At 37.8% G+C, this 25,592-nt stretch overlaps 1 protein-coding gene across 3 annotated transcripts; it reads left to right on the forward strand.

Moving 5' to 3' along the window:
- On the forward strand, positions 1-25,592 carry LOC114646137 (protein rapunzel-like). Of its 3 annotated transcripts, XM_028794146.2 has the most exons (3): positions 15-71; positions 21,027-21,188; positions 21,944-25,592. In XM_028794146.2, exon 3 carries the CDS (start codon positions 22,029-22,031, stop codon positions 22,704-22,706), a length of 678 nt encoding a protein of 225 aa, XP_028649979.1. In that variant the 5' UTR covers positions 15-71; positions 21,027-21,188; positions 21,944-22,028; the 3' UTR covers positions 22,707-25,592. The 3 variants fall into 3 exon arrangements, with proteins under 3 accessions (XP_028649978.1, XP_028649979.1, XP_028649981.1); XM_028794145.2 differs by lacking the exon at positions 21,027-21,188 and having other exon boundaries at positions 1-71; XM_028794148.2 differs by lacking the exons at positions 15-71; positions 21,027-21,188 and adding an exon at positions 17,448-17,567.

Here is a 25,592-nt window from a genome sequence, read left to right on the forward strand (position 1 = left end):
GGGATTGCTGGGAAGAAGAAGAAGAGGCTGGGAACTGGGTGAGAAAGGAAGGGGAGGCAAGACTACAACTGGTGAGTGGTAATAAAGCCTTTTGTCTTTATGGTATAGCAGCACTGTGAAGAGCAGAAGGGATAGATCTGGCAATGATAGGTCACCTACTGTCCAAATCCTGTGAAGCTTTTATATGGAAGAGGCCAGCTTGAGCTGGGCACTGTCTAGGAATAGGAATGAGAGTGGGAAAGGAAAATGGGACTGTTAGCAGAGGGACAGCAGAAAGTAATGGAGAATTCCAAAGAAGAAGAGCAAATTATTTTTATTATTCTTATTTATTAGTATTTCATTTTGGTTGTTTCCACATTGTGTATACAGTTCTGACAGCACAGAGGTAAACTGTAACTAAGCATGTGACTTGTTTACAGTGTACACAGACAGACATCTCAGAAATGGCCAGGAAAGCAAGGATAGTACACTAACTGCCATGAAGGCCTCAATAAGAATGACATGTTAGGGTTATTCACAAAACAGCAGATGGTCAGTTGTGTAAGAACATTTTTTCTCATTGTTTTTTTTTCTTATTTTACCCTTTAAAAGGAACACAAGGCCTTGTATATCAAACAGTTATAATGGAGAGATGAATGGGGAGGAGCCAGGGGGAAGCGGAAGGGAGAGAGGGGGAGCCAAAAATGACAAACACATTGAGTGCAGACCAGCTTGGGCTTAGAGAAAGAAAGAGCACTGTTGTTATGAAACATCATATGCAGGTGCCCTCCACCCGTAATACTTACTTCTAAATGAATAAGCAAGGATTTAGTCAATTTGTAGAATGAACAAACCTTTAAGATCTGCTTACCACTGAAACCTAAACAGAAATAATGATGACAAGCTGACTGAAGTGGCTCGAAGGGACTGTTAGGGTTGAAGGGCCCGACCAGGCATCTCGTATGTCTTCTGTGGTGATTCATCTGCCTGCATGAACACTGGTGTTGTTCTGTGTCTTCTTGTCTTTCACAGTTTTGTCATTTTCCTGACATTTTGCCTGTAGTAATATACAATAAAATCACTTTGATGACATCGGTGGTTAAAATGAATGGCTAAATGAAAGTTTACAATTTTAAAATATCAAAATATTATGTCATGCCTTTTTCTAACCTGCTTAATCCAAACCAGGGTCATGGGGTGGGACTGAGGGTCTGAAGCCCATCCCAGCTATATTAGGGTGCAAGGCAGAATGAAATCATAGACAGGGGTGTCATTCCATCACAGGGTAACCACACACACACCCGCACACCAAACACACACTAGGACCAATCTGCTGTCACCAGTTCACCTAACGTCAATGTCTTTGTACAGTTGGAGGAAGCCAGAGCACCCGGAGGAAACCCATGCAGACACGGGAAGAACATGCAAACTCCCAGTATCTCCCAAAGTCAAAAGTGTTTACTAAATTTCCACATTTAGAAGATAATAATGACATGTGTTAGCTTAATGGGTGATAGTCCAGTATGAGTAAGTTGGGGTGTGTTGTGAGCGTGGCTCATCCAGGGTTCAATTCAGATCTGTTCTAATTTATTGTCATGTGTACAGGGTACATTGAAATTCTTACTTGCATGTCTACCACAGAAAAAAAGTAATTTATAAACAACAAAGCACCAAAAAACAAAACACAATAAATATAACATTTCATATTGAATGCACAATGGAAAGTGATTGTATAGAACAGCCAATGTCTTCAATAAAGCTGGTTCCTGACTTGCAGTTAATGCTATAGGAAGGCACAGACCTAGAATTTGTAACAAGTAGGCACAGTATATGCCTGGGTGAATGAAGGGACATTTGCAAAATAAACAAGTGCAGTGAGCTTAGTTTAGGATTCTGCAAACTACACCTAATGTGGCAGGCAGTGGATCTTTTTTTCTGTTTGAGTTGATCAATTTTAGCTTGTGTTCTAAAATTAATTATATGGCTATTTTAATCAATAAATAATAAAGAAATTCAAATTAACTTGTACTATTAAGAACTGTAGATGCTACTCACATTTTTTTTTCACTACTAGGCTGGGACTTGCAGCATAGATCAGTTTGGAAAGGAACTCCTCCCTATCATCCTTTAAAGATGGAACATTTAATATTTGTTTTAAATTTGCATTTTACAGTTCTTTAGATGCTCTGTTTAATGTGGCTGTATTTGTTTGAAGTTGCATAATCAAAACCTATTAATTCTATTTAAAAAGGATGTTTATCTTACATAGTAAATTTCATGGTGAACACCATCCCAAAGTGGAAAGCTGTATCACCTTATAAAATAAATCTTAATTGTGTTCATAAGAATTACTTATGAATGCTTTGAAATCTCTTTGGTTTTTCTGTCTGGCACTTTCTGAGTCACTGGTATGAGAAAACCCCCAGATATGATATACTGTTCATCTCGTGTTGATGTCTAGGTATGTAAGACATCAAGCTTTTTTGGGGGATTCTCCCCTATGTTTGGCCCTTGAGACCCTAAAAGCCCTCAGTATTAGGCCATTTTTGAACCACGTTTTCTGCAGGAAATTAAACCCTACAGAAAAAATTATCAGAGGGACTTGAAGTTGTTCATCCTACATCAACTGACCCCTAATGGGATGTGAGGAATCAAAGTTACTCCTTTTCACAAACATTGAAAAAAGGAGAATAGAAAATATAGGCATGTGGAATGTTATTTTTTATGTTATTTTGAGGTTGCTGATCATGAATATTTTTCATCATTTTTATAATATTTTTGATCCTGGATTATTTACTGGTGGTCTTAGCCCCCTAATTTCTCCTCCCAGAAGGTTAGAAATGGCAAATGTCAAATATAAGTACAGTATGTGAGGTATCATTTTAGCCTATTTCAAGATCAGTGATAATGAATATTATGTTATTTCAAGGTCAGTGATTATATGATGTTATTTTTGATTCTTGTACTGGTGATCTGGTGGTCTAGCCCTGTGGAGATTATCAGAGGGTGAAATATGACAGATTTCTATTACATTTGAGAATATTTAGACTCCAAACATCTAAACTGAAGCACACATTTTAATATTTCAATTTTGTGATGCAACTTCTGTACTTCTAAGTCATTATTACTTTTCTTACTAAAACCCTGAATAATAGCGGCCTACACTGATTTAGACTTTTTTTATATAATCAACAAGGCTAATTGGTGACAGTCCAGTGTGAGTACGTTGGGTGTGTGTGAGTACGTTCATCCTGTGATGAATGTCCCATCCAGGGTTCAGTGTAGTTTGGTTTATTTTCACGTTTACTGTTTCAGGCACACAAAGTATGTCATTACAGTCCAGACTGTACCTGCTATTTGATCATTCCAAACCAGTAACTTAAACCAAAAGGGAAACAGCATAGGCATCATTGAGAACTTTTTGTTTCTTGGCTTTTTCTTTGTTAACTTATATTCATTTAAAGGCAATTTTTGAATACACATAAATTATGAAATACAAATGAGGTTTGTAAATCAGATTATATGTAGGATCAAGACTGAAAGTGAAATTCCAGTTTAAATCCAAAGCAAATTAATAGGGCACACTAAAGACATGGCACCTTTCTAAAGCTATTAAGTGATATGTCACTTTTTCATGCACTCCACAGTACCTTTTAAAAATACTAAAAATGAACTTCAATAATAGATTAGATTGCTAAGTAATATTTTTAACATTCAACATATGAGAAAAAAATCCAAGTTACAATACTGCATTATGGTAATATAACCATTTCAGTCAGACAACTGTTTTACATTCATTTTGCATAAAACTATTCAGGGAGAAGACATAATTGTAGGCAAATGTGAAGCTAGATATGAAAGCACTGAAAATATGTTTAACCCTTTGTTAAACAAAGATCCATACATTCATAACACTTCCATTTTCTAACCTATTAAATCTAATCTGGGATTCCCAGTGGACTGGGCATTAGTCTGCCACAGGGCACAAATCGCACCCATCAACCATTGCTCATACTAAATTTCCAGTCAACCTAACATTCTTGTCTTTGGGGCGTGTCTTAGGAAAACCACAATATCCAGTAAAAAAATAAAACAGAAAAAAGGCACCTAGACACAGGGACAACAGGCATACTCCACGCAGTCAATGGCCAGACTGTTAATTGAGCCCAGATCTGTAATGCTAAACACTCCACTGCTGTGAATATGTGAAATTAGCCCAATGTCACAAGGTTAGTAAGACCCACAGTCACTGATTAAGACAACTAAACTGTTTAAAAACAAGTATGTTTTTTTGTTCCGATTTCAGCAGTTAAATTCTTTTCAATATTTTAAAAAGAGCACAATACTGCAGTAAAGTCTTAGTTGTTTCCCTGAAATAATCAGTGTATAATAAATCTAAACTCCTGAAATATTAACATACTTATAAAAGAATAAGTTAATAAAACTCTACAATTATACAGAAAGGTTGGCAGATAGAAATAATAGATAAGCAAAAAACAAAAAAAAGAAAGAAATGCCATAGTAATAAAAATCAAATAAATTATTAGGCCGAAACTGTAACTCAAACAGAATACACAAACAGTTAAATACAAAAAAAAGTTTCTTATTCAGTTCTCTAAAACCTCCTCATTGACTCTCTCAGCTTTTGCCCACAGTGTCTCTTTTCCTTTCAATGTTGACAAATCAAGCTTTTAACAGCCACATATCTAAATAAAAGTTTCTGTTGTTCCTTAAACTTACTTTTCCAAGGTTCCATCTGTTGTTTTTCCTGCACTTGCAGAGAATCATCCACAATGTCCAGATTTTGACAAAGAAGGCAGTTCAGTGTACTGTTGGCTCTTCATCCTGCCAGTCATGTTGGTGGCAGACGTTTATTGGCTGCTGCAAAGAAATGGAATGTCAGAGGATGCAAGGCATGTTGGGAAACTATTTTGAAAGAAACAGTTATTCAGCAGTTAGGGCCATTAGCAGATCTCAGAATATGACATGTCAATGTACCCAGTAGACCACGGCCTTCCAGTTAAGTAATTTATAATTATACACAGAGTGATTAGAACTATCTTAATTCACCTAAAACAGTATAATATGCTTTTAAGATGAGCTATTTTCCTTTATTAAAATAACTGGTGTACATTTTCAAAGGTTTTATAACCTGACATTTTTAAACCTGCCTGTATTTAATTAAAGCTATACCATAGCTGTTTCTTCATGTGAATACAGATTAATAAAAGGAAAGACAAAAATCTGTCATTTTAATCAAATAGCAATCCAAATAAAATAGAGTGATGGTTTAGTAATTAATCATCATCTCACAGGATTCATTTGTCACTTAGGTCACTGTGAGTGCACTTGGGGTTTTTAATGGACATTCCAGTTTCTCTCCATAAGACGTTCGTGAAACGTTGAGTAGAGACTTTGAACTGAGTTAGCTTGGATGTAGTTAATAAAATAGAGTGATGGTTTAGTAATTAATATCATCATCTCACAGGATTCATTTGTCACTTAGGTCACTGTGAGTGCACTTGGGGTTTTTATGGACATTCCAGTTTCTCTCCATAAGACGTTCGTGAAACGTTGAGTAGAGACTTTGAACTGAGTTAGCTTGGATGTAGTTGTTACCATGTGTCACATATACGGCAGGGTCTTACTATGTCTGAATATTTAAGTGTCGGATCAGTCATGCTCTTTACCCTGGAAAGAATTAAAAACAAATAAACAAATAAATAGAGGGCAGATTCGACATCTTTCCAAATGCTGTTTACTACTTGTGTCTTTTAATGATTCTTTTTACATCTTTAGATTATTTTAGATAGTACAGCATGTATTTGATCTATCTTCCTATTCATTAAATAATAAAAACACTATTACAAAACTAAAGTGTAGGTATTTTATCTTTTTCAATTCTAGTACAATCTGTGAAAGCACTTATTTTCATTAATTTCTTTTTGCTAAATAAAGTAATGACAGAAATATTTCACATTTAATTAAGTGGTATTTCTGCGTCCTTTAACATTACGTTTTTAAATTAATTTAGTGGACAAGAAAAAATAAATTAGATTTATTTTACATATTTATATTTATTTAATTTATTAAAACACACAGTAAGTCAGGCTCAGTTCAAGTTTATTCCTGGAGATTTAACTAACATTTTCAACACTGCCTGTGCTTTATGGGTTTTTTTATATGTTCATGTCTTTTGCATACCTGATTTTTCAGACTCAGTGTCTCAAGAAACCAGACTTACCCCAGTGAGCACAAGGCAGACTGAGAATCCACCATGGGCCACAGTCACACATACAACTACGCTCGGCCAATTTAGTGTCACTAATCAATCCAAACATGTAAAACTGGAGTCTACAGAGAAACCCCAGTGTGGTAAAACCTGGGTGCAACAGTCATACACATATCTCTGTGCTATAAGATAAATGTCAAAGTTTGCATAAAATTGAAAATCAAGCAACCACCCTCTTAGAAAATTGTTTGTCCATCACTCTTTGCTTCATTTTCATATCTCAGTTGAAGTTTTCTGTTATAATGAAGAAAGAACTGTAAAAGTTTAGTATGCCAAATTTGACTACAATCTTCCATAACTGTTGTTTGTACAAAAATATTTTTAAGAAAATGTATTATTTTCAGTTTTGTTTTTGGCAAAATTGTTCAATTAGTTTTCATCTTACATGTTGCACTAAATTAAAACTGTGTTTTACACAATAAACTTTGTTTTAATCAAAGAAGAAACCAATTAGAATTATATAACTGGCATTGTACACTGTGGACCAGAAACAAAAAATATTTTATTCCAGATGATGGCCTTGTTAAATCTTTGTGCAATAGATACAGATGATCAGGCACAAAACCACAACTCAGTAATACTGCTGCTGTTGCTTCTTCTTCTTTGTATTTGGTCTGACCCACCACTGGCTTTCAAACATTTTCACACAACACTTGATTTCTGTGAGCTACAATCTGATTTACAGATGACAATCTCCAAAATTTAAGATTATGTTACCCAACTCTATTCTTAATGATACAATATGTAAAACAGAATCTTCTTCTTTCGGCTGCTCCCGTGAGGGGTTGCCACAGCGGATCATCTTCTTCCATATCTTTCTGTCCTCTGCATCTTGCTCTGTTACACCCATCACCTGCATGTCCTCTCTCACCACATCCATAAACCTTCTCTTAGGCCTTCCTCTTTTCCTCTTCCCTGGCAGCTCTATCCTTAGCATCCTTCTCCCAATATACCCAGCATCTCCCCACTGCACATGTCCAAACCAACGCAATCTCGCCTCTCTGACTTTGTCTCCCAACTGTCCAACTTGAGCTGACCCTCTAATGTACTCATTTCTAATCCTATCCATCCTCGTCACACCCAGTGCAAATCTTAGCATCTTTAATTCTGCCACCTCCAGCTCTGTCTCCTGCTTTCTGGTCAGTGCCACCGTCTCCAACCCATATAACATAGCTGGTCTCACTACCGTCCTGTAGACCTTCCCTTTCACTCTTGCTGATACCTGCCTGTCACAAATCACTCCTGACACTCTTCTCCACCCATTCCTCCCTGCCTGCACTCTCTTCTTCACCTCTCTTCCACAATCCCCATTACTCTGTACTGTTGATCCCAAGTATTTAAAGTCATCCACCTTTGCCAACTGTACTCCCTGCATCCTCACCATTCCACTGACCTCCCTCTCATTTACACACATGAATTCTGTCTTGTTCCTACTGACCTTCATTCCTCTCCTCTCTAGAGCATATCTCCACCTCTCCAGGGTCTCCTCAACCTGCTCCCTAGTATCGCTACAGATCACAATGTCATCATCAAACATCATAGTCCACGGGGACTCCTGTCTAATCTCGTCTGTCAGCCTGTCCATCACCATTGCAAATAAACAGAGCCAATCCCTGATGTAATCCCATCTCCAACTTGAATGCATCTCTCGCTCCTACCGCAGACCTCACCACTGTCACACTTCCCTCGTACATATCCTGTACAACTCTTATGTACTTCTCTGCCACTCCCGACTTCCTCATACAATACCACAGCTCCTCCCGAGGCACCCTGTCATATGCTTTCTCCAGGTCCACAAAGACACAATGAAACTCCTTCTGGCCTTCTCTAAACTTCTCCATCAACATCCTCAGAGCAAACATTGCATCTGTGGTGCTCTTTCTTGGCATGAAACCATACTGCTGCTCACTAATCATCACCTCACCTCTTAACCTAGCTTCCACTACTCTTTCCCATAACTTCATGCTGTGGCTCATCAATTTTATTCCCCTGTAGTTACTGCAGTCCTGCACATCCCCCTTATTCTTAAATATTGGAACCAGTGCACTTCTTCACTCCTCAGGCATCCTCTCACTTTCCAACATTCCATTAAACAATCTGGTTAAAAACTCCACTGCCATCTCTCCTAAACACCTCCATGCTTCCACAGGTATGTCATCTGGACCAATGGCCTTTCCATTTTTCTTCCTCTTCAAAGCTGTCCTTATTTCCTCCTTTCTAATCCGTTGCACTTCCTGATTCACTATCTCCACATCATCCAACCTCTTCTCTCTGTCGTTCTCTTCATTCATCAGCCACTCAAAGTACTCTTTCCTTCTGCTCAACACACTCTCCTCGCTTGTGAGTATTTCCATCTTTATCCTTTATCACCCTAACCTGTTGCACATCTTTCCCAGCTCGGTCCCTCTGTCTAGCCAATCGGTACATGTCCTTTTCTCCCTCCTTAGTGTTCAACCTCTCATATAACTCATCATATGCCTTTTCTTTAGCCTTCACCACCTCTCTCTTCACCTTGCGCCTTATCTCCTTGTACTCATGTCTAGTTTCTGCATCTCTCTGACTATTCCACTTCCTCTTTTCCATCCTCTTCCTCTGTATACTCTCCTGTATTTCCTCATTCCACCACCAGGTTTCCTTTTCCTCCTTCCACTTTCCAGATGTCACTCCAAGCACCCTTCTTGCTGTAACCCTTACACCTGCTGTAGTTTCCCAGTTGTCTTGTAACTCTTCACTCCCACCCAGTGCCTGTCTCACCTCCTCCCTAAACTCAACCTTGCAGTCTTCCTTTTTCAACTTCCACCATTTGATCCTTGGCTCTGCCCTCATTCTCTTCCTCTTCTTGATCTCCAACATCATCCTACAGACCACCATTCTATGCTGCTTAACTACACTTTCCCCTGCCACCACTTTGCAGTCTTCAATCTCCTTCAGATCAACTCTTCTGCATAGGATGTAATCTACCTGTGTGCATCTTCCTCCACTCTTGTACGTAGCCCTATGTTCCTCTCTCTTCTTAAAATACATATTCACCACAGCCATGTCCATCCTTTTGGCAAAATCCACTATCCTCTGACCTTCTTCATTCCTCTCCTTGACACCATACCTACCCATCACCTCCTCGTCTCCACAGTTCCCTTCACCAACATGCCCATTGAAATCCGCTCCAATCACCACTTTCTCTCCCTTGGGTACACTGTTCATCACTTCATCCAACTCACTCCAAAAATCTTCTTTCTCAACCATTGCACACCCAACTTGCGGTGCATATGCACTAACAACATTCATCATCACACCTCCAATTTCCAGCTTCATAATCATTACTCTGTCTGACACTCTTTTCACCTCCAAAACACTCTTGACATACTGTTCCTTCAGAATAACTCCTACCCCATTTCTCCTCCCATCCACAACATGATAGAACAATTTGAATCCACCTCCAATCCACCTGGCCTTACTCCCCTTCCGTTTAGTCTCTTGCCTTCCTTCTTTTAAAAATGTTTTGTTTTGTCATTTGAACTCCACTGTACAAAATGAATGGATATATTGGCATTATTGCTTGTGAACAGAAGTTTAATTTTTAGCCTTATAAATTGCTACATTTCTCCATTGGGGCATATGAAGTACTGTCTGTCTGTCTGTCTAATACAATTAGATTTCTTTGTAGATGTTGATTGTGCTACTATTGTTGTTTAGTTTAATTCAGTGTATGCTCCAAACATTTTTACAAAAAACCTTGTTGATTGAAAAAGAAGATACTCAAACTAGTAAGAGACTATTTGTAAACAAAGTCCTCTTTTCATTAAAAAATGCCAATAGTCACTCACCCCAGTGTCCCTTCAATAGACTCAGCACTGCTTGGACTTTAACACCAGGTGATAAGGCAGTCAAACAATACTTATTGACTAAAAAAACATGTTTATGGAGCTGTCGCTATAAGTAACAAACTTCTATTAACATTGTCTTTGTCTTGAATGCAAACAAGGTATCCTAGATACAGTATTGTAATCATACAGTTTTGTGGATACAGTATATAGCCCACATAGTTTGAAATACAGTAAATTATTGTAATCTTTGCAGTACATAGATATTTTTAAATTAAATCAAATAGCAGTTATTGGCAAAATTAGACATACAGTACCTGTAAATTATGTGCCTCTATATTGTACAATCTAAAACTATTGCTACAATATATAAAGAATAATGGCTTTATTTTAAAAAGAAATGTTTCCCCAAAAAAGAAAAAGGTGTAATTCTTTATATGATGCTCAACTAGTATTTATATACTGTGCTGGTTTCATTGAATATTTTTGCTTTCATATTAACGTATACAGTCTCAAACCCATTTAGTTCAGTATACTGTAAGGTTGTACTGGTCTGGACTGGCATCATTCTATCACTGGGCCCACTAATACACAAACTTACACTCGCACACTTGTCACTTTTACAGCTGCCAGTTAATTAGATGCACATTTTTAGGAATGTGGCAGGAAAACTGAGGCTGTAAAATGTTATTTCATAAGTCAGCAAAGAGACCTAAAACCTTGTGATGCCCTGATTTGTTTTACAGAATGTGAAATGCCACTTGTCGCAAACATGCAGGCTATTAAATTCACAATTAGGTTCATTTTTCAATATGCTCTAAACAGAAGCAGGTGGCAAAAAGAAAATGTTTGTTGTTGAATGGCTGTAAGCTGATTTTGGAAACGCAATTACTGATGGGCTTTAAATTATGCATATTTTCTTAATTACAAGCTGATTTGTACCTTGGAGCTTTGAAGGTCTTGCTTTTTATATATCTGTTTTTGAAATGCTATAAAATGTATATAAACTAAACTTAATCACTGTTTATGAATTTGAGTTTTAATAGATTTGGGGTCATAGATTTATTTTTTAAAATTAGATTCTGTCTGAATCCACACATTGTGCAAATGTAAGTAAGACTGTAATTTTAGAAGATGTTCTGTTCTGAGATCTGTTACAATGAAACCCCACCAAACATCTGCTGCTATTGTAGAAATCAGGATAGCTCCCCCTTGGCTGTAATCAAACCTAACATTCTGAAGCAAGAACGCTAAAAATGACTGGGAAGAAAAAAACGAGGTTGAACTACCAAGTTTATTCCATATTTTACCATATTACTTAAAGTATTTTTAATATATAAAACATTTGGCAGCAAACTAGTGGTGCAACAAGGACCTTAGAAACTAACTGTATTGAACCAAGTAGTGAAAGCGGGGCCTTAACTAAGGAGCAAGCTGTAGTTTAAAGTTCAAGAGACTAAAAACAGGATTGCTGGCTAGGATTTAGTCAAAAACAAAGGAGATCATAAGCCAAACATTCTAACACTGACTTTAGTTTCTCTCTCCAAACTAACACTGACAAGAATATGAAGATTACTTTCACTAAAAATTAAACAATACTGGCTGCCATGCGGTACCATCTTTTTTAGGTGGGACAAAATTATCTGATATGTCACATGAATTCCATGTCACGTGACCAGTAACAGGTGTGTCACAAAAATATCACAAAATTGGGGCAATTACATAAGTTCATTTAATGCCATCATCATAACTTTAAAATATTAAAGAAAACAAAATATAATAATAAATATTCCAAAAAAAAACATAACGTAAAGGCTCCAGGGAAGACACAACACTGATACATGACAGCAGCACTGTGACATCATTGAGAGAGTTTTGTGTTCTCGCCAACAGTTCTCCCAATTTCTATTTGTCTCAACTCACAATCCTGTCCAGGGCTAAGGCTTTAAGATAAATTATTATTATCTTACAAATATTCTCTACAAGTCTAGTAAGGACTTTCTGAACAGTGTTATCTAAAAAACAGGCACCTAATGTAAAAACTCAGGCCATTATTATGAATGACAATTAACATTGGTTACCTCTGCTACCTCACAGTTTTAGGGACGTGCTTATCAAGTGTCTCAGAGTAGGAAGCTGGTCCTGACTGACTCAAAAATGATTCAATTTTGGTTCTGCTCCGAGTCAGAGTCAAAGCATTTTTTCAATTTTCCAAATTTCAGTAACTACTCCTAACTTCACCAGGATGCAGGAGAGCTCATGAGCTGTTCTAACTTACTAGGATCTGCCAGATGATGGTGTTAAGGCAGAGATTGGTACACACCTCCTGGGAAAGGTGGAATGTTTTGGAAGCTCTGGGTGACAATGAACTCATAAAAAAATATTGACTTGACAGAAATGGAAATATATTGATAACAAATCTTGTATGTTAAATGACTACACCATCTACGCTGAGAACGTATGCGCTGTCTGCTGAAATGAAGGTGTAGCATTTTGCAGTAGTGATGATTGGGTAATGTCGCAACCAAGCATTTTTTGAATTTTGCAACAAACCTTTAACGCCCTTACAACACATGAGATAATACACACATTTATACATTTATTTACCCACCACTCCAAATGAGGTAATATCAAAACAAGCTGCATTCATGCAAATAGGCATGCACTTTATGGTCACCGCTCCAAGTATAGATGAGCATGCATACATGAACCACAATCAGTATCATAGCATTGACACACTGATGGCCATGGATGCAAACTGTATAGCTGTAGTAACCAGTATACTATGCTCAAGATAGTCAAGGTTGGAAGAGTGATTGACAGCAAAATGTCACACAGGTACACTGAGCTCTCTGTATTATCTGAAAACCTGGAACATTCACTTCAAATCCTAAGGTGGAGACTCCTGGGACATGACAGAGCTTCGCAGAAGATAAGGGAGAGGCACGGCATAGCACAGTATAAGATGACCGTAATCCTGGAACAGTGAATGTGACTTCAGAAACAGTGCAAGAATAGCTGTGGCTTGTTTCAGTAACAGTTACTTTACAAGACTTTTTCAGTGGCCATAACAGTAAGACAGTATGAAAGTATGGATAACCCATCCATCCATCCATTTTCTAAGCCTACTTTATCCTGAGCAGGGTTGTGGGAAATTAATCTTCCTGAGTCAGTAGAGACAATCATGAGTGAATTCTGCTTAAAACTGGGTGGGACAATTAGATGGTTCACTGCATGTCACATTTCTAAACCAATCCAAAGACAGTGCTCAAAGTAGGGGCAGTGATTCTCAGCTACAGACTCTTTACTAGTACTCTTGTTAACTGTTAACCTGGTCCAAAAGAGAGCAAACGTCTAACTACGATGAGCTGTCTACAGTCAAAAAGTCTCCTAAAAAGGCCTCTAGTACACATATAAATATTTGTCACGTGTGCAAAAAGCATATTAAATGTCTTAATAATAAACAACCTGTTGTAAGAGAAAAATCCTTCTGAAACATCAAATTATACATTAGCATTCAAAGACAACAATGGACAAGTGATAAAAGTGATGGATACGTTGTTGCAGGTGCAGTGTGTACTCTGTTCAGTTACAATGATAGTGTAGGCGTCAATATAAGGCTAAAAGAATTGGCAGCTTTGTTCATGAAAATAGTAATTGCAAGATATGCATTCGAAATAAAGTGCTGTATGTGTCACACCTATTCAAAAGGAGGTGAAAAGGGCCACCATTAAGAGAGATGATAATGAAAAGCCATAGGAAATACAGATATCAGTATTCAAAACACTGGAATTAGTAAATGTGCCTAACAACACTAGTACAAGTCTACACAGTATCCACCTAAATAAATAACTAAAATAAGTTAACATTACTGTCTAATTCGAAATGCAAACATGCCATGCCAGAATAGCCTCAGTGATTTAACACATCGTACAGTGGTGTGAAAAACTATTTGCCTTTCCTGATTTCTTATTCTTTTGCATGTTTGTCACACAAAATGTTTCTGATCATCAAACACATTTAACCATTAGTCAAATATAACACAAGTAAACACAAAATGCAGTTTTTAAATGATGGTTTTTATTATTTAGGGAGAAAAAAAAATCCAAACCTACATGGCCCTGTGTGAAAAAGTAATTGCCCCCTATAAAAAATAACCTAACTGTGGTGTATCACACCTGAGTTCAATTTCCGTAGCCACCCCCAGGCATGATTACTGCCACACCTGTTTCAATCAAGAAATCACTTAAATAGGGGCTGCCTGACACAGAGAAGTAGACCAAAAGCACCTCAAAAGCTAGACATCATGCCAAGATCCAAAGAAATTCAGCAACAAATGAGAACAGAAGTAATTGAGATCTATCAGTCTGGTAAAGGTTATAAAGCCATTTCTAAAGCTTTGGGACTCCAGCGAACCACAGTGAGAGCCATTATCCACAAATGGCAAAAACATGGAACAGTGGTGAACCTTCCCAGGAGTGGCCGGCCGACCAAAATTACCCCAAGAACGCAGAGACGACTCATCCGAGAGGTCACAAAAGACCCCAGGACAACGTCTAAAGAACTGCAGGCCTCACTTGCCTCAATTAAGGTCAGTGTTCACGACTCCACCATAAGAAAGAGACTGGGCAAAAACGGCCTGCATGGCAGATTTCCAAGACGCAAACCACTGTTAAGCAAAAAGAACATTAGGGCTCGTCTCAATTTTGCTAAGAAACATCTCAATGATTGCCAAGACTTTTGGGAAAATACCTTGTGGACTGATGAGACAAAAGTTGAACTTTTTGGAAGGCAAATGTCCCGTTACATCTGGCGTAAAACGAACACAGCATTTCAGAAAAAGAACATCATACCAACAGTAAAATATGGTGGTGGTAGTGTGATGGTCTGGGGTTGTTTTGCTGCTTCAGGACCTGGAAGGCTTGCTGTGATAGATGGAACCATGAATTCTACTGTCTACCAAAAAATCCTGAAGGAGAATGTCCGGCCATCTGTTCGTCAACTCAAGCTGAAGCGATCTTGGGTGCTGCAACAGGACAATGACCCAAAACACACCAGCAAATCCACCTCTGAATGGCTGAAGAAAAACAAAATGAAGACTTTGGAGTGGCCTAGTCAAAGTCCTGACCTGAATCCAATTGAGATGCTATGGCATGACCTTAAAAAGGCGGTTCATGCTAGAAAACCCTCAAATAAAGCTGAATTACAACAATTTTGCAAAGATGAGTGTGCCAAAATTCCTCCAGAGCGCTGTAAAAGACTCATTGCAAGTTATCGCAAACGCTTGATTGCAGTTATTGCTGCTAAGGGTGGCCCAACCAGTTATTAGGTTCAGGGGGCAATTACTTTTTCACACAGGGCCATGTAGGTTTGGATTTTTTTTTCTCCCTAAATAATAAAAACCACCATTTACAAACTGCATTTTGTGTTTACTTGTGTTATATTTGACTAATGGTTAAATGTGTTTGATGATCAGAAACATTTTGTGTGACAAACATGCAAAAGAATAAGAAATCAGGAAGGGGGCAAATAGTTTTTCACACCACTGTATATGCGTAGACCACAATGCTTATCTAAACTCTGTTTGCTATTGTTATGCCATATAGTAATGCAATTATCAAAATGACAGAAAGATATCATAGCCGACTGAGGCACATCTCAAACACGTGGAGCTAAGTAGCTGCGGTGGTCTATGTGTGTGTATGTCTGTCTGTCTCTTCTGTCATCGCACTCATTACTCATTACAATGTACAAATTAATTTTGCTCTGCTTACTACAAACGTTTTAAAAAGTTATCCCCAGATGTCTATTATCATTTGAGATTCATGGCTATCCCCACAAGACTGGGGAAACAGGAGCTTATCCAAGCAAGCATAGCTTGCAATACAGCAACGATCCCTGGAGCATTCATTGTTAAATAAATGTCCCTGATGTCATACCTTACTCTCATTTGGTGTCTGTGTTTTGGGCTTTCCATCTTGGTACTTGTTACAGTATCATTCTTGATGCTGTTAAAAACTGGCAGCAATTATATGATCTTAGCATAATATCCTAGATTATTGTGTTTTCTAACACTACTTTGAATATTATTATTATTACTATTATCTTTGTGGTATGGTGGCCCAGTGGTGCAGCGGTAGTGCTGCTGCCTCACAGTAAGAAAAGCCAGGTTTCATGTCCTGGGTACTCCTTGCGTGGAGTTTGCATGTTCTCCCCATGTCAGCATGGGTTTCCTCCTACAGGTTGGGTGAATTGGTGATGCTAAATTGGCTCTAGTATGTGTGTTTGATATGTAGGGATGGGTGGGAATGGGTGTTTTTTCCACTTGATAGATTGGTGCCCAGTCCTGGGTTTGTTCCTGCCTTGCTCCCTGCACTTGTAGGGATAGGCTACTGCCCCACCGCAACCCTAGTCTGGATTAAGCAGGGAAGAAAGTGACATCTTTGTGGTGCAACCATAGCATTGGTATCAGAAAACTACAAAATATCATCACGAGTTCCAACGAGCAGCTCGTTGTATCATTTATTATCAAATATGAATTCTCACTCCTAACTGGGAGTAGGTGTATGAAGCTTTGTAAATACGTCTTATGTCCTGCTCTAAGTGCTCCTAGTGAGACTTTTAGTTCAATTCCTAGGAGTACGTAATTCTTCATAAATGCAGGCCCAGGTTCAATTCCCAGCCTGGTTTACTGATTAGTTTATAGTATACCATATAAGTAAAGCTATTTTGACTTAATGTTAAACTATTGTTTTTACTTTCAATGGAATGTATGCATGAATGGTATATACAATTAAAAATATGAGCAAATATCCTTTTTTCTATTTGCATTGTCACATTAATATATGAAAAACTGTAAATCACTATCATTAAACTGGACAGTGCTGTTGTCTAATTGATCATACATAAAGATTTTAACTTCTGCACTCAGTCGTTCTCTTTGTGTGGATTGCAAGTTCTCCCAATGTTTGTGTCAGTTTCCCTCCCACATCCACAAAGTCTTACAATTAAGGCTGACAAGCCTTTTTAAATTGGCCTTGTTTTTAAGTGTAGGTGTGGGTATGGGTGTGTGTCTAAGTGGGCCCCTCACACGCCATTTGGGATTGCTTCTTGCTTTAAATCAAGTGGATAAACAAACCCTCAGTAATCCTAAATTGGACTGGAAAATGCTATGCTATAGAATCTGGCTTATAATATTATACGGCACTAGGCTTGCTCATTCCTACTCAGTTTCTGTCAGTTTTAAACTGATGAGTGAAATCAGCGCTAATTAAAATAATCAAAAGCAAACAGCAGACTCCAGGCCTTCAAATGAAACAGAGGAGGTGCTAACTGAAAGTGCTTGTTACATAGTTGTTAGCATTGCCTGAAACCAGGATATTGAAAACAATGCAAAAGCGTTAGCATTGTATATCCTGACGCTACTCTGCCCTTCCAGTCAGATTTTATACAGCTCATTGAATTCTCAAAACAAGGTAAAGCTTAAACCTATTTAAATTATAACTTTACTTTAAAATATAATTTGAATAATGTGACTTTCTTATGGGAAGTTAATTAAGAAAAGGGGTAATCATTTTAAGAAAAACTAAAGTGCTAAAAATTTTGCAGAATGTAATGTTTTTAAAAACTCGCTAGTAATTTAGCAGACCCACAATACCTGCAACTTTGAGCTTTATCTATTGTTTACTTTTTTACTTTAATATACAACATTTTTAAATTCACAAGCCTAGTTATCCTTTCCAGCCTCCTGACATATTTGACATTTTCGTTGTTCTTATTTCCTGCAAGCACAATAGTTGTTGTCAAACTTTTTACTGATCATATCTTGTTAAATGATTCATTAGATTTTAATGCTTTACTGCTTTTCTTTAAGATCGTCTAGTTGAACAGGATTAGGTATTTGAGATTTACAGCTTAAAGAACTAATTAGACACAGGAAATAACCACATTGAAGCTAATTTTTTATTTATAGTGTGAATTTTTCCACCCATCTCAAAAAGTCTGTTTATGTACAAGACAAATAATTTACAATCTTTTCTCAAATCTTCATTAATAATAAAGCTTAAAGTAGCTTGTCTAAAATTGTGCCAAGTGCATTGTAGAGCACTCCAAATGCACGTGTTCCTTTTGAATTACTTGGGTCTCCATGCTTATACCATGTAACTGGTGTACTGCTACTAACCCATTTTGTGCACCCAGTGTTCTTAACACCAGGCAAGTGTGTTATTCCATTTGTCATTGTAGTAAATAGTTTTCCAGTTTCATTAGAAATGACAAGCTAAAATTTTCCTGCTCCGTTTTGACACTATTTCTTTGCCTATTATGCATTAGAATATCATTTTGAGCAGTTGGTTTCAGTTTTCAGTCCTAGAATTCAATTAAAGGCAGACACTGGTGTCAATAACCGTGTGTTCAGTATATACACACACAGTATACCTGTATGTCTCCTGAGTTTGATAAAATGATCCCAGACTAATGTAATCCGAGTTAGCACCATCAGGCTAACACTGGACATGGCACCAGTCCACTCACTCACACACCTACACCCATGCAGGCTTGCTTAAAGTCACCAGATAACTTGAATCTTTTTGAAATTTGGGCCACATAAACACCTACAGAAAGAGTAAACACCATACAAATAGCAAAACCGAGGACTTTTTTTTTTTTTTTTTTTATAAACATTGCTAGGAAATGTGGCAAATATACTCTCCTTACTGTATGGTTTTACTTTTTACCCTCATTTTAATATTCAAACTATTCATAATTAATGTTGCAATTTAATATTTGTGACAAAAAAAGTATAAACTATCTACAATGCAAAATATAAAAATTAAACATTAACAATGTAAGTATTCTCAGATTTCTTGTTCTGCTTTTCCCAGTGTGTGTTGCAGTGGCAACCTATTAAGCTGGTCTGACCAGAATATTTTTTTATTGTAATAATAGTTCTCCAGGTCTTTTTGGGCAACTCCCAGGCATTTTTATGCCAACTGACAGACACAATTTCTCCAGCACTCGTACTGTGACTGCCCTGAACCTCCCTCCTGGTGTGCCATGCCCAACATTTGTCGTTGGAGTAGCCCAAGGGGTTTTCTCAGAGTTTTGTAATTGCTGAGTTCCTCACTCTGTTACAAAGTGAGCTTATTATCAGAGCACATGCTACTTCTACCCACCATCATAACACTGTGACCAGAGGTAAAGATCGGGATGGGAATTAAACTTGGTGTGACCACCAGGGGACATCACTGGGCCCCAAACCTTGAACACAAGTTACTGCAATAATTCTGGGTACAAATGAAAGAATTTTTATTTACAGAATACTTTTTCACAAGTCTTTCACATTCCACAGTATCAATATTATTCCTTTGTCTTCTTGTTCATTTTCCTCCACCCCTTCCAAGCAAGAATTGTTCACCTCCTCCCAACTCTGATTTCCTTAGCAACATGGAGGTCTCCCTTTTAGAATCCGAACCACAAGTACTTTCAGGGACAGATCATTGTCTCCAAGAAGCACTTCTGGGTGAGAACAACAGATTCACCTCCCGATAATTTCTCCAGTTGCCATCCACAGAATCCAATAGAGCAGCCCTATAGAACCACAATTTCCATGCTGCCCTAAGGGAATCCAGACAGGGGCTCACCAGGAAGGAGGCTACAACCCAATATACGGGGGAACGATATGAACATAGGAGGCAATCTTCGATGGTCTGTCCTTTCTTCTGGCCCCTAAGAGTTTTCAATTCTTTTCTGCCATGATGCCAGTCTCAGCATACCCTCTGCTCCAGAGGGCTTCCATGGCAGCTTCCTGGCTGAGGCAGGGAATGCCATGCCTCTCTATCACCATCCATTATACTGGCCTCCCATCCAGGTAAGGGAGTGGTGTCCATCCTGCCCGGGATGCCAGCCCATCCAGTATAAGAAACAGTGCCTGGGGACTGCCAGACTGGGGCGGTGGTCCCCATTTTTTTAAAGGGGGAACAAGAATGTGTTTAAGAGATGACACTCCTTATCCTCCATGGAGAAAAGACTATATTCAAACCTAATATCCAGGAAGGGACAATTTGGACTACACCTTGACAGTAAAATAGTGAACCAACTTTTTTTTTTTTTTTTTCCCCCCATGGGTATTGAAGGAGTAATGGAAGGCTACATTCCTGCCAAGTTCAATGTAAGTTATTAACTCTTTATGTTAATCAGTAACACACAAAAATGGATGAATTATTCATGTGGACTATTAAATGTTAATGAGAAGTGATGGCACCATGGTTAATGATGCTTCTTCACTAATCCCTAGTCATAGATTGAAATCCCTTTTCCAGTCTACATCTGTGTGGAGTGTCCATGTTCTCATCGTGTCTATTCTGCTTTGTCCCCCAGTACTCTAGTTTTTCTTCCACTTGCCAAAGCTTGCTTACATTTCATTAACTGGTAATTAATGTTTATCTTATGTGAGTGAGTCAAAGGTTAGTTCGTGGGTTGTTCCTAATGCTGCCAGAATAGGCTTCAAAACCCATATGACCCCAAAGGTGGTCTGAGAACCTAAATGTTTTACCAACCGGGTAGTGCTGAACTCGCTGCACTCTTACTGGTATGGCTGTGTAATGGTCCAGGTTGACTGCACCTGCCATACTCCCTTGAACCCATGGACCATCGGTAGTCGTAACTGAGATGAACTGGGCAATGAGGCCACTAAACGACAAGATTATAGTTGAAATGTGGAAGGTGCCTTTATTCACTAACTCAAAGTGCAAGTCAGTACAGTGAATCTTCTTAATAAATCCATAAAAACAAGCGATGTAGAGGTTAAAATCCATAAATTAATAAATCCATAAAAATTAGGTTAAAATCCGCTGGCAGGTTCTGTCCTTTTAAAGCAATCCCGAGCCACAGTGCTTGCAAATCTAAAACCGATGCCTCCTCTGCTTATTCTTTAGGGGTCTTCGCAACTAGAGGAGACGTCCATTACCAGGCGAGTCTACCTTTATTGGCCTTGGGTTCCCATTACCATCCCAGGCATTCAGCAGGGGGCCATGTGAAGCCTTGCTTATATCCTCCACCACCATTCTTCGGCCTTCAGCCAAGAAACATACAAAGCAGTATGTCTCTCCTGCTCCTTTTGCACGCCACACCAGCAATTTCTGGCACTTGTAGCCCCAGCCACACACTTCCCTAGGGGCCACATTCTAAACTGCCTGCGTCCTCTCTTCAACAGCACAGGCTCCCCCATTAATCTGCCTTCCTTTCACTTTCATTTTAACTCTTCTTTCATTTTGTTCCTTTCCATTTTGTTCTGTTCTCCATCTTGATCCTTCTATCTTGTCTCCCGGCTTCTTGCTCTGGCTCCTTTTTATACTTTATTTGGACACCGCTGCCTCAATCATGGATGCCAGAGAACTGATGAGGTAATTGATTGCCACGCACATCCACATGTGAATGCAGCATTAACTCTCTGGAGCTGCTCAGCCATACTACAACGTGCATCTGTACTCGCCCTGAACCTGAGCACTCCTTCATTTAAAAACTACATCCATCACATGCTCTGCCACAAATACAAAATGATTTGCAATGTTCCATTTGTCCATTTATTTTCAGATAGATCAGTCCTGATCAGGGTCATATCAATCATTGCCTGATTTGAGAGCAAGAATATTAGTTTGGATGGGACACCCAATTATATGTTGAATATTTCTGCCTCGCAGCTGAGGCACATACAGAAGATGATGGTTTTTGTATTTGGTTTTTATTTTAAAACTAATGTTAGGTGAGGTGGTGTCATTTCAAAAATGCTTATTGTACTATTGCTAGTAATCTCCTATATATTATTAACTAACTCTCAATATTTCTCTTTCAGTGATCTCTGGACAACATTATATTCTCCACTTGCACTTGTAGAGGTTCACCACTTCACATCTGAGAGAATTCTGTCACTAGAAATCATGTCTGAAATTTCAGAAGACCGGGATAAAATAAAAAAAGGCTTGAAAATGGCACTGGAATGTGTGGCTTCTATTTCTTCAGCTGCTGCTGTAGTTAATCCTATATTTGGTTTAGCAGGATCCATAATCAGAGTTGTTCTCCACAATATAGACGATGAGGATATCAACACTCTAAAGAGAGAATTTAAAAGTGTTCACTCTGGGTTAGATAAAATTTCCCAGCAAAATAAGAGAACATTAATGCAGATCCAGAAAGAAACTCTGGATGGCCAATATTCCCGAATAGAGGAGAACCTCAAAAATCAATTTCGGAAATTCATGGAAATTGTGGAGGCTAAACCTGAACAGAAAGAGCAGAAAAAAAATAAATTTGAGGAAAGCTTTGCTAATGATGATGGAGATCAGAATTTACATACACTCTATGATGGAGTGATGGGAAAGCCCAAACTGTTCAGCAAACCGATTCTGGATGTGTACATGAAATTCTCAAATGGAGATCGTCGGATTATGGAACCTCTGTGCACGCGTTTGACGTACTTGTTCTGCATTGGTCTTATTGCCCTGATGGGTTATACAGCTATCATTGAGGATGATGAGGATGAGATCAGAGAAGACTGGGGAAAGAAAATGGAAGATGTACAGCGGCAAATGCAAACTGTGTTGAGCGCCTGCCATTAAGCAAAAGTATTGTTAGACAAAAAGAGACATGTTGCAAATCAGAAAAATGAAGAGAAAAAATCTACTGCTTGTCATTTCTAAATGGATGTTTTCAGTGAGGAATGCAGAAAAAACTTTGATCAGCAAATAGTACAAAAATTTGGCTTGTCTGACGTGAAACAACCTTTAAATTTTAAATGTATTTACACTGCATCAACAGATAATCACTATATACCAAGTATACACAAACACACTGTGAGAAGTCATGTGGTTGCTTAATACTATTTCAGTTTACACGTATGTTCATAAGGTGTACGCTGCCATTTTAGTCAAATGCTCTTCTGTCTGGTGAAAAGTCCACCCTTTATAACAATGGCATCAGACTTTTCTCCAATTCTTAATGTTTTTCTTTAATCATGCATTCTGTTTAACCTTTGCTATGGATTAGTGACCTATTCCTTTGCAAATGGGGAAGAAAAACATACTTTTCCAACTTTATTATGTACTATGCTTGTATACATTTATTTACATATACAAACATGCACTTATAGAAAATGAGATCCATTAAATCACTCTACATATTGAGTGACAATTTTGTGGATTTGTACTCCGCACTAACTGCAGATATCTGAGCTCCAGTTTGTACAGTGATTTGCCATGTATTGTTTTATTTCCTCAGTTTGTTCAGTTTCATTGTTAATCATAATATGCTTAACAAAGCACAGGAAACATGTACATAAGTCAAGCTGAGACCAAAACTGGCACTTCCTATATTCCTGTAAGTTTTCACATGAGCTAAATATTTTTTTTTGTGGATAAACGTAATGTGAAATCACATACATAAAAACTATAATACCCATTTCATTCTGTCTTTTTTTTAAGTTAATAGAAAGAGATTTGTTAATAAAAAAAGAAAGCTAATAGTACTCTGATCCAGTAATTCTGGGAAGTGAGTGTTAGGATTGCAGTAGGATAGTGCCTGCGTTGCTGTGCATATATTTTTTAATAGAAACAAACTTTTAAATATCTTAATTTTACATTTGGAATGAAAGTGTATCCAGGTGAAATAAAAGTTTGTTCCATTTATTTTATTATGACATCGTCACACCCTTTCTATCATTACTATTCATATCCCTGAGTGCTGTCATATCTGCAGTCAGCAGGTCTGTACATTAATATTACATTCTATTTGATAAACCACAATTACCATACTCAAAGTACCAAAAACAGGCTACTTTAAATTGGCTATAGATATGTGTAAAGTTTTTAGACTTGCAACAAAAGGGGTTGGGGTTAGGGGGTTACGTGACCTGCTCAGGAGCAGACTGGAAGTCAAACAACATAAAGACTGAGAGCCCCCTGTGTTTAAAGGCCAGTGCCATAGCCCCCACACAGTCTTTTTCCTGTCATAGTCTAATAATTTTAAACCAAAAATGTAAGTGTTTGGATACCTGGTGATTCTGCACTGTGGGTATGTGAGTGGCCCTGTCCAGAACCGTTTCCTGCCTTGCTACCAGTGCTGCAGTGATAGGCATCAGCCCTTTGTGACACTGGAATGGATTAAGTGGATTTGTTAAAAGTATGTCCAATAAAATAGATTGTATTCTAATGGAAAAAATATTTTTACCAAGTAAGGTAAAAGCCTTTTGTCTAGTTTTCTATTCAATTCAGTCCATAACTGTGGAGTTGGACTCTATTCTACACACTTTTTGGGAATGGCTGAAACAAGCCCTGGTTGGATGTGACATTCCTTCATAGGAAACACGCACACACACACACACCCTCCTATGTGGACAATTTTTGGTCCCTTTCATATTCTGAAAGTAGAAGGACCCTGAAATACATAAAACAGATCCAAAACACAACTATCTTCACAAAAATGAAGTCTTGGCTCTTTAATGTGATAATTGTGTTGAGCCTCTTGCTTTGAAGTGAGGTCTTAACGTAGGAATGATGCACTTTATAGTAATTTTGCCTTTAACCTCTAACTAGCTGTAACATGTCCAACCTTTCCTAACGTGAGCCTGTTTTGTCAGTTTATTTCAAGCATTAGTTCACTGCATAGGTTTCTGTAAGCATTAAAACTGAAACTTGTTTCAAAGTGAATATACAATACACAAATACTGTTAACCTTTAAAGACCTGCTTCTTCCTATACGTTTTCCATCTTTGAATTTGCCTTCAGTATCAAACTGCATTCCACATTAGATGCATGTCACATTTTGTGAGGTGTTGGTAATCTTTGTTAATTACTTACAATTAACTAATTATTACTGATGTTAAGTTAAAGACAACATCTGCAATTGAAGCAAATGTCATGCAATGATCAAGCATACCTTGCTAGTCTTGTGTGTTGCAGCTTGCATGTCTTTATAAAATGTGTAAACTTCTGCTAAATGTGCTATAGAAGAGTTATAATACATTTAAACTATTTGTATTTAAACATATTAAAATGTACAAATGTATTTATGCAGCTTATAGCTAATCTATTTGACCTATGTATAAATACAGCTGCCTTATTCAATATGCTGGTACTGTTACTTATATAAATGCATAAAAGCTTAATTCTGTAATATCTGAAATCGGTTCGTTGTTTTTTTCCATCTTGAATTACTACATATTACTAGAACAGAATTTTGTCCCTGCTTGCTGTTCTATCAAAACTATTTTTAAATTTTCAGCTGTATCCTTGGCAATTGTAATAGCTAAAATATCATGTGTATTAATGTATTTTTGTTGCCTGTTATTAATAAAATAAATCTCATTCATTTTTATAATACCTTTTCAAATGTAGGACACAAAGTTAGAAACCATGGATATGCTTATGCTGTGTGTTGTGAGATTTTCCCATATTTAGTCTTCATAGCCGATTTTCATTTGGAAGAAAATTAATAAAACTACAACATTT

Source organism: Erpetoichthys calabaricus, chromosome 2, assembly GCF_900747795.2.
Source record: "Erpetoichthys calabaricus chromosome 2, fErpCal1.3, whole genome shotgun sequence".
Taxonomy (NCBI): Eukaryota; Metazoa; Chordata; class Cladistia; order Polypteriformes; family Polypteridae; genus Erpetoichthys; species Erpetoichthys calabaricus.

Bases quoted from the DNA above. Each gene is read 5' to 3' on its own strand.
- LOC114646137 (XM_028794145.2), top strand. From the start codon at position 22,029: ATGTCTGAAATTTCAGAAGACCGGGATAAAATAAAAAAAGGCTTGAAA.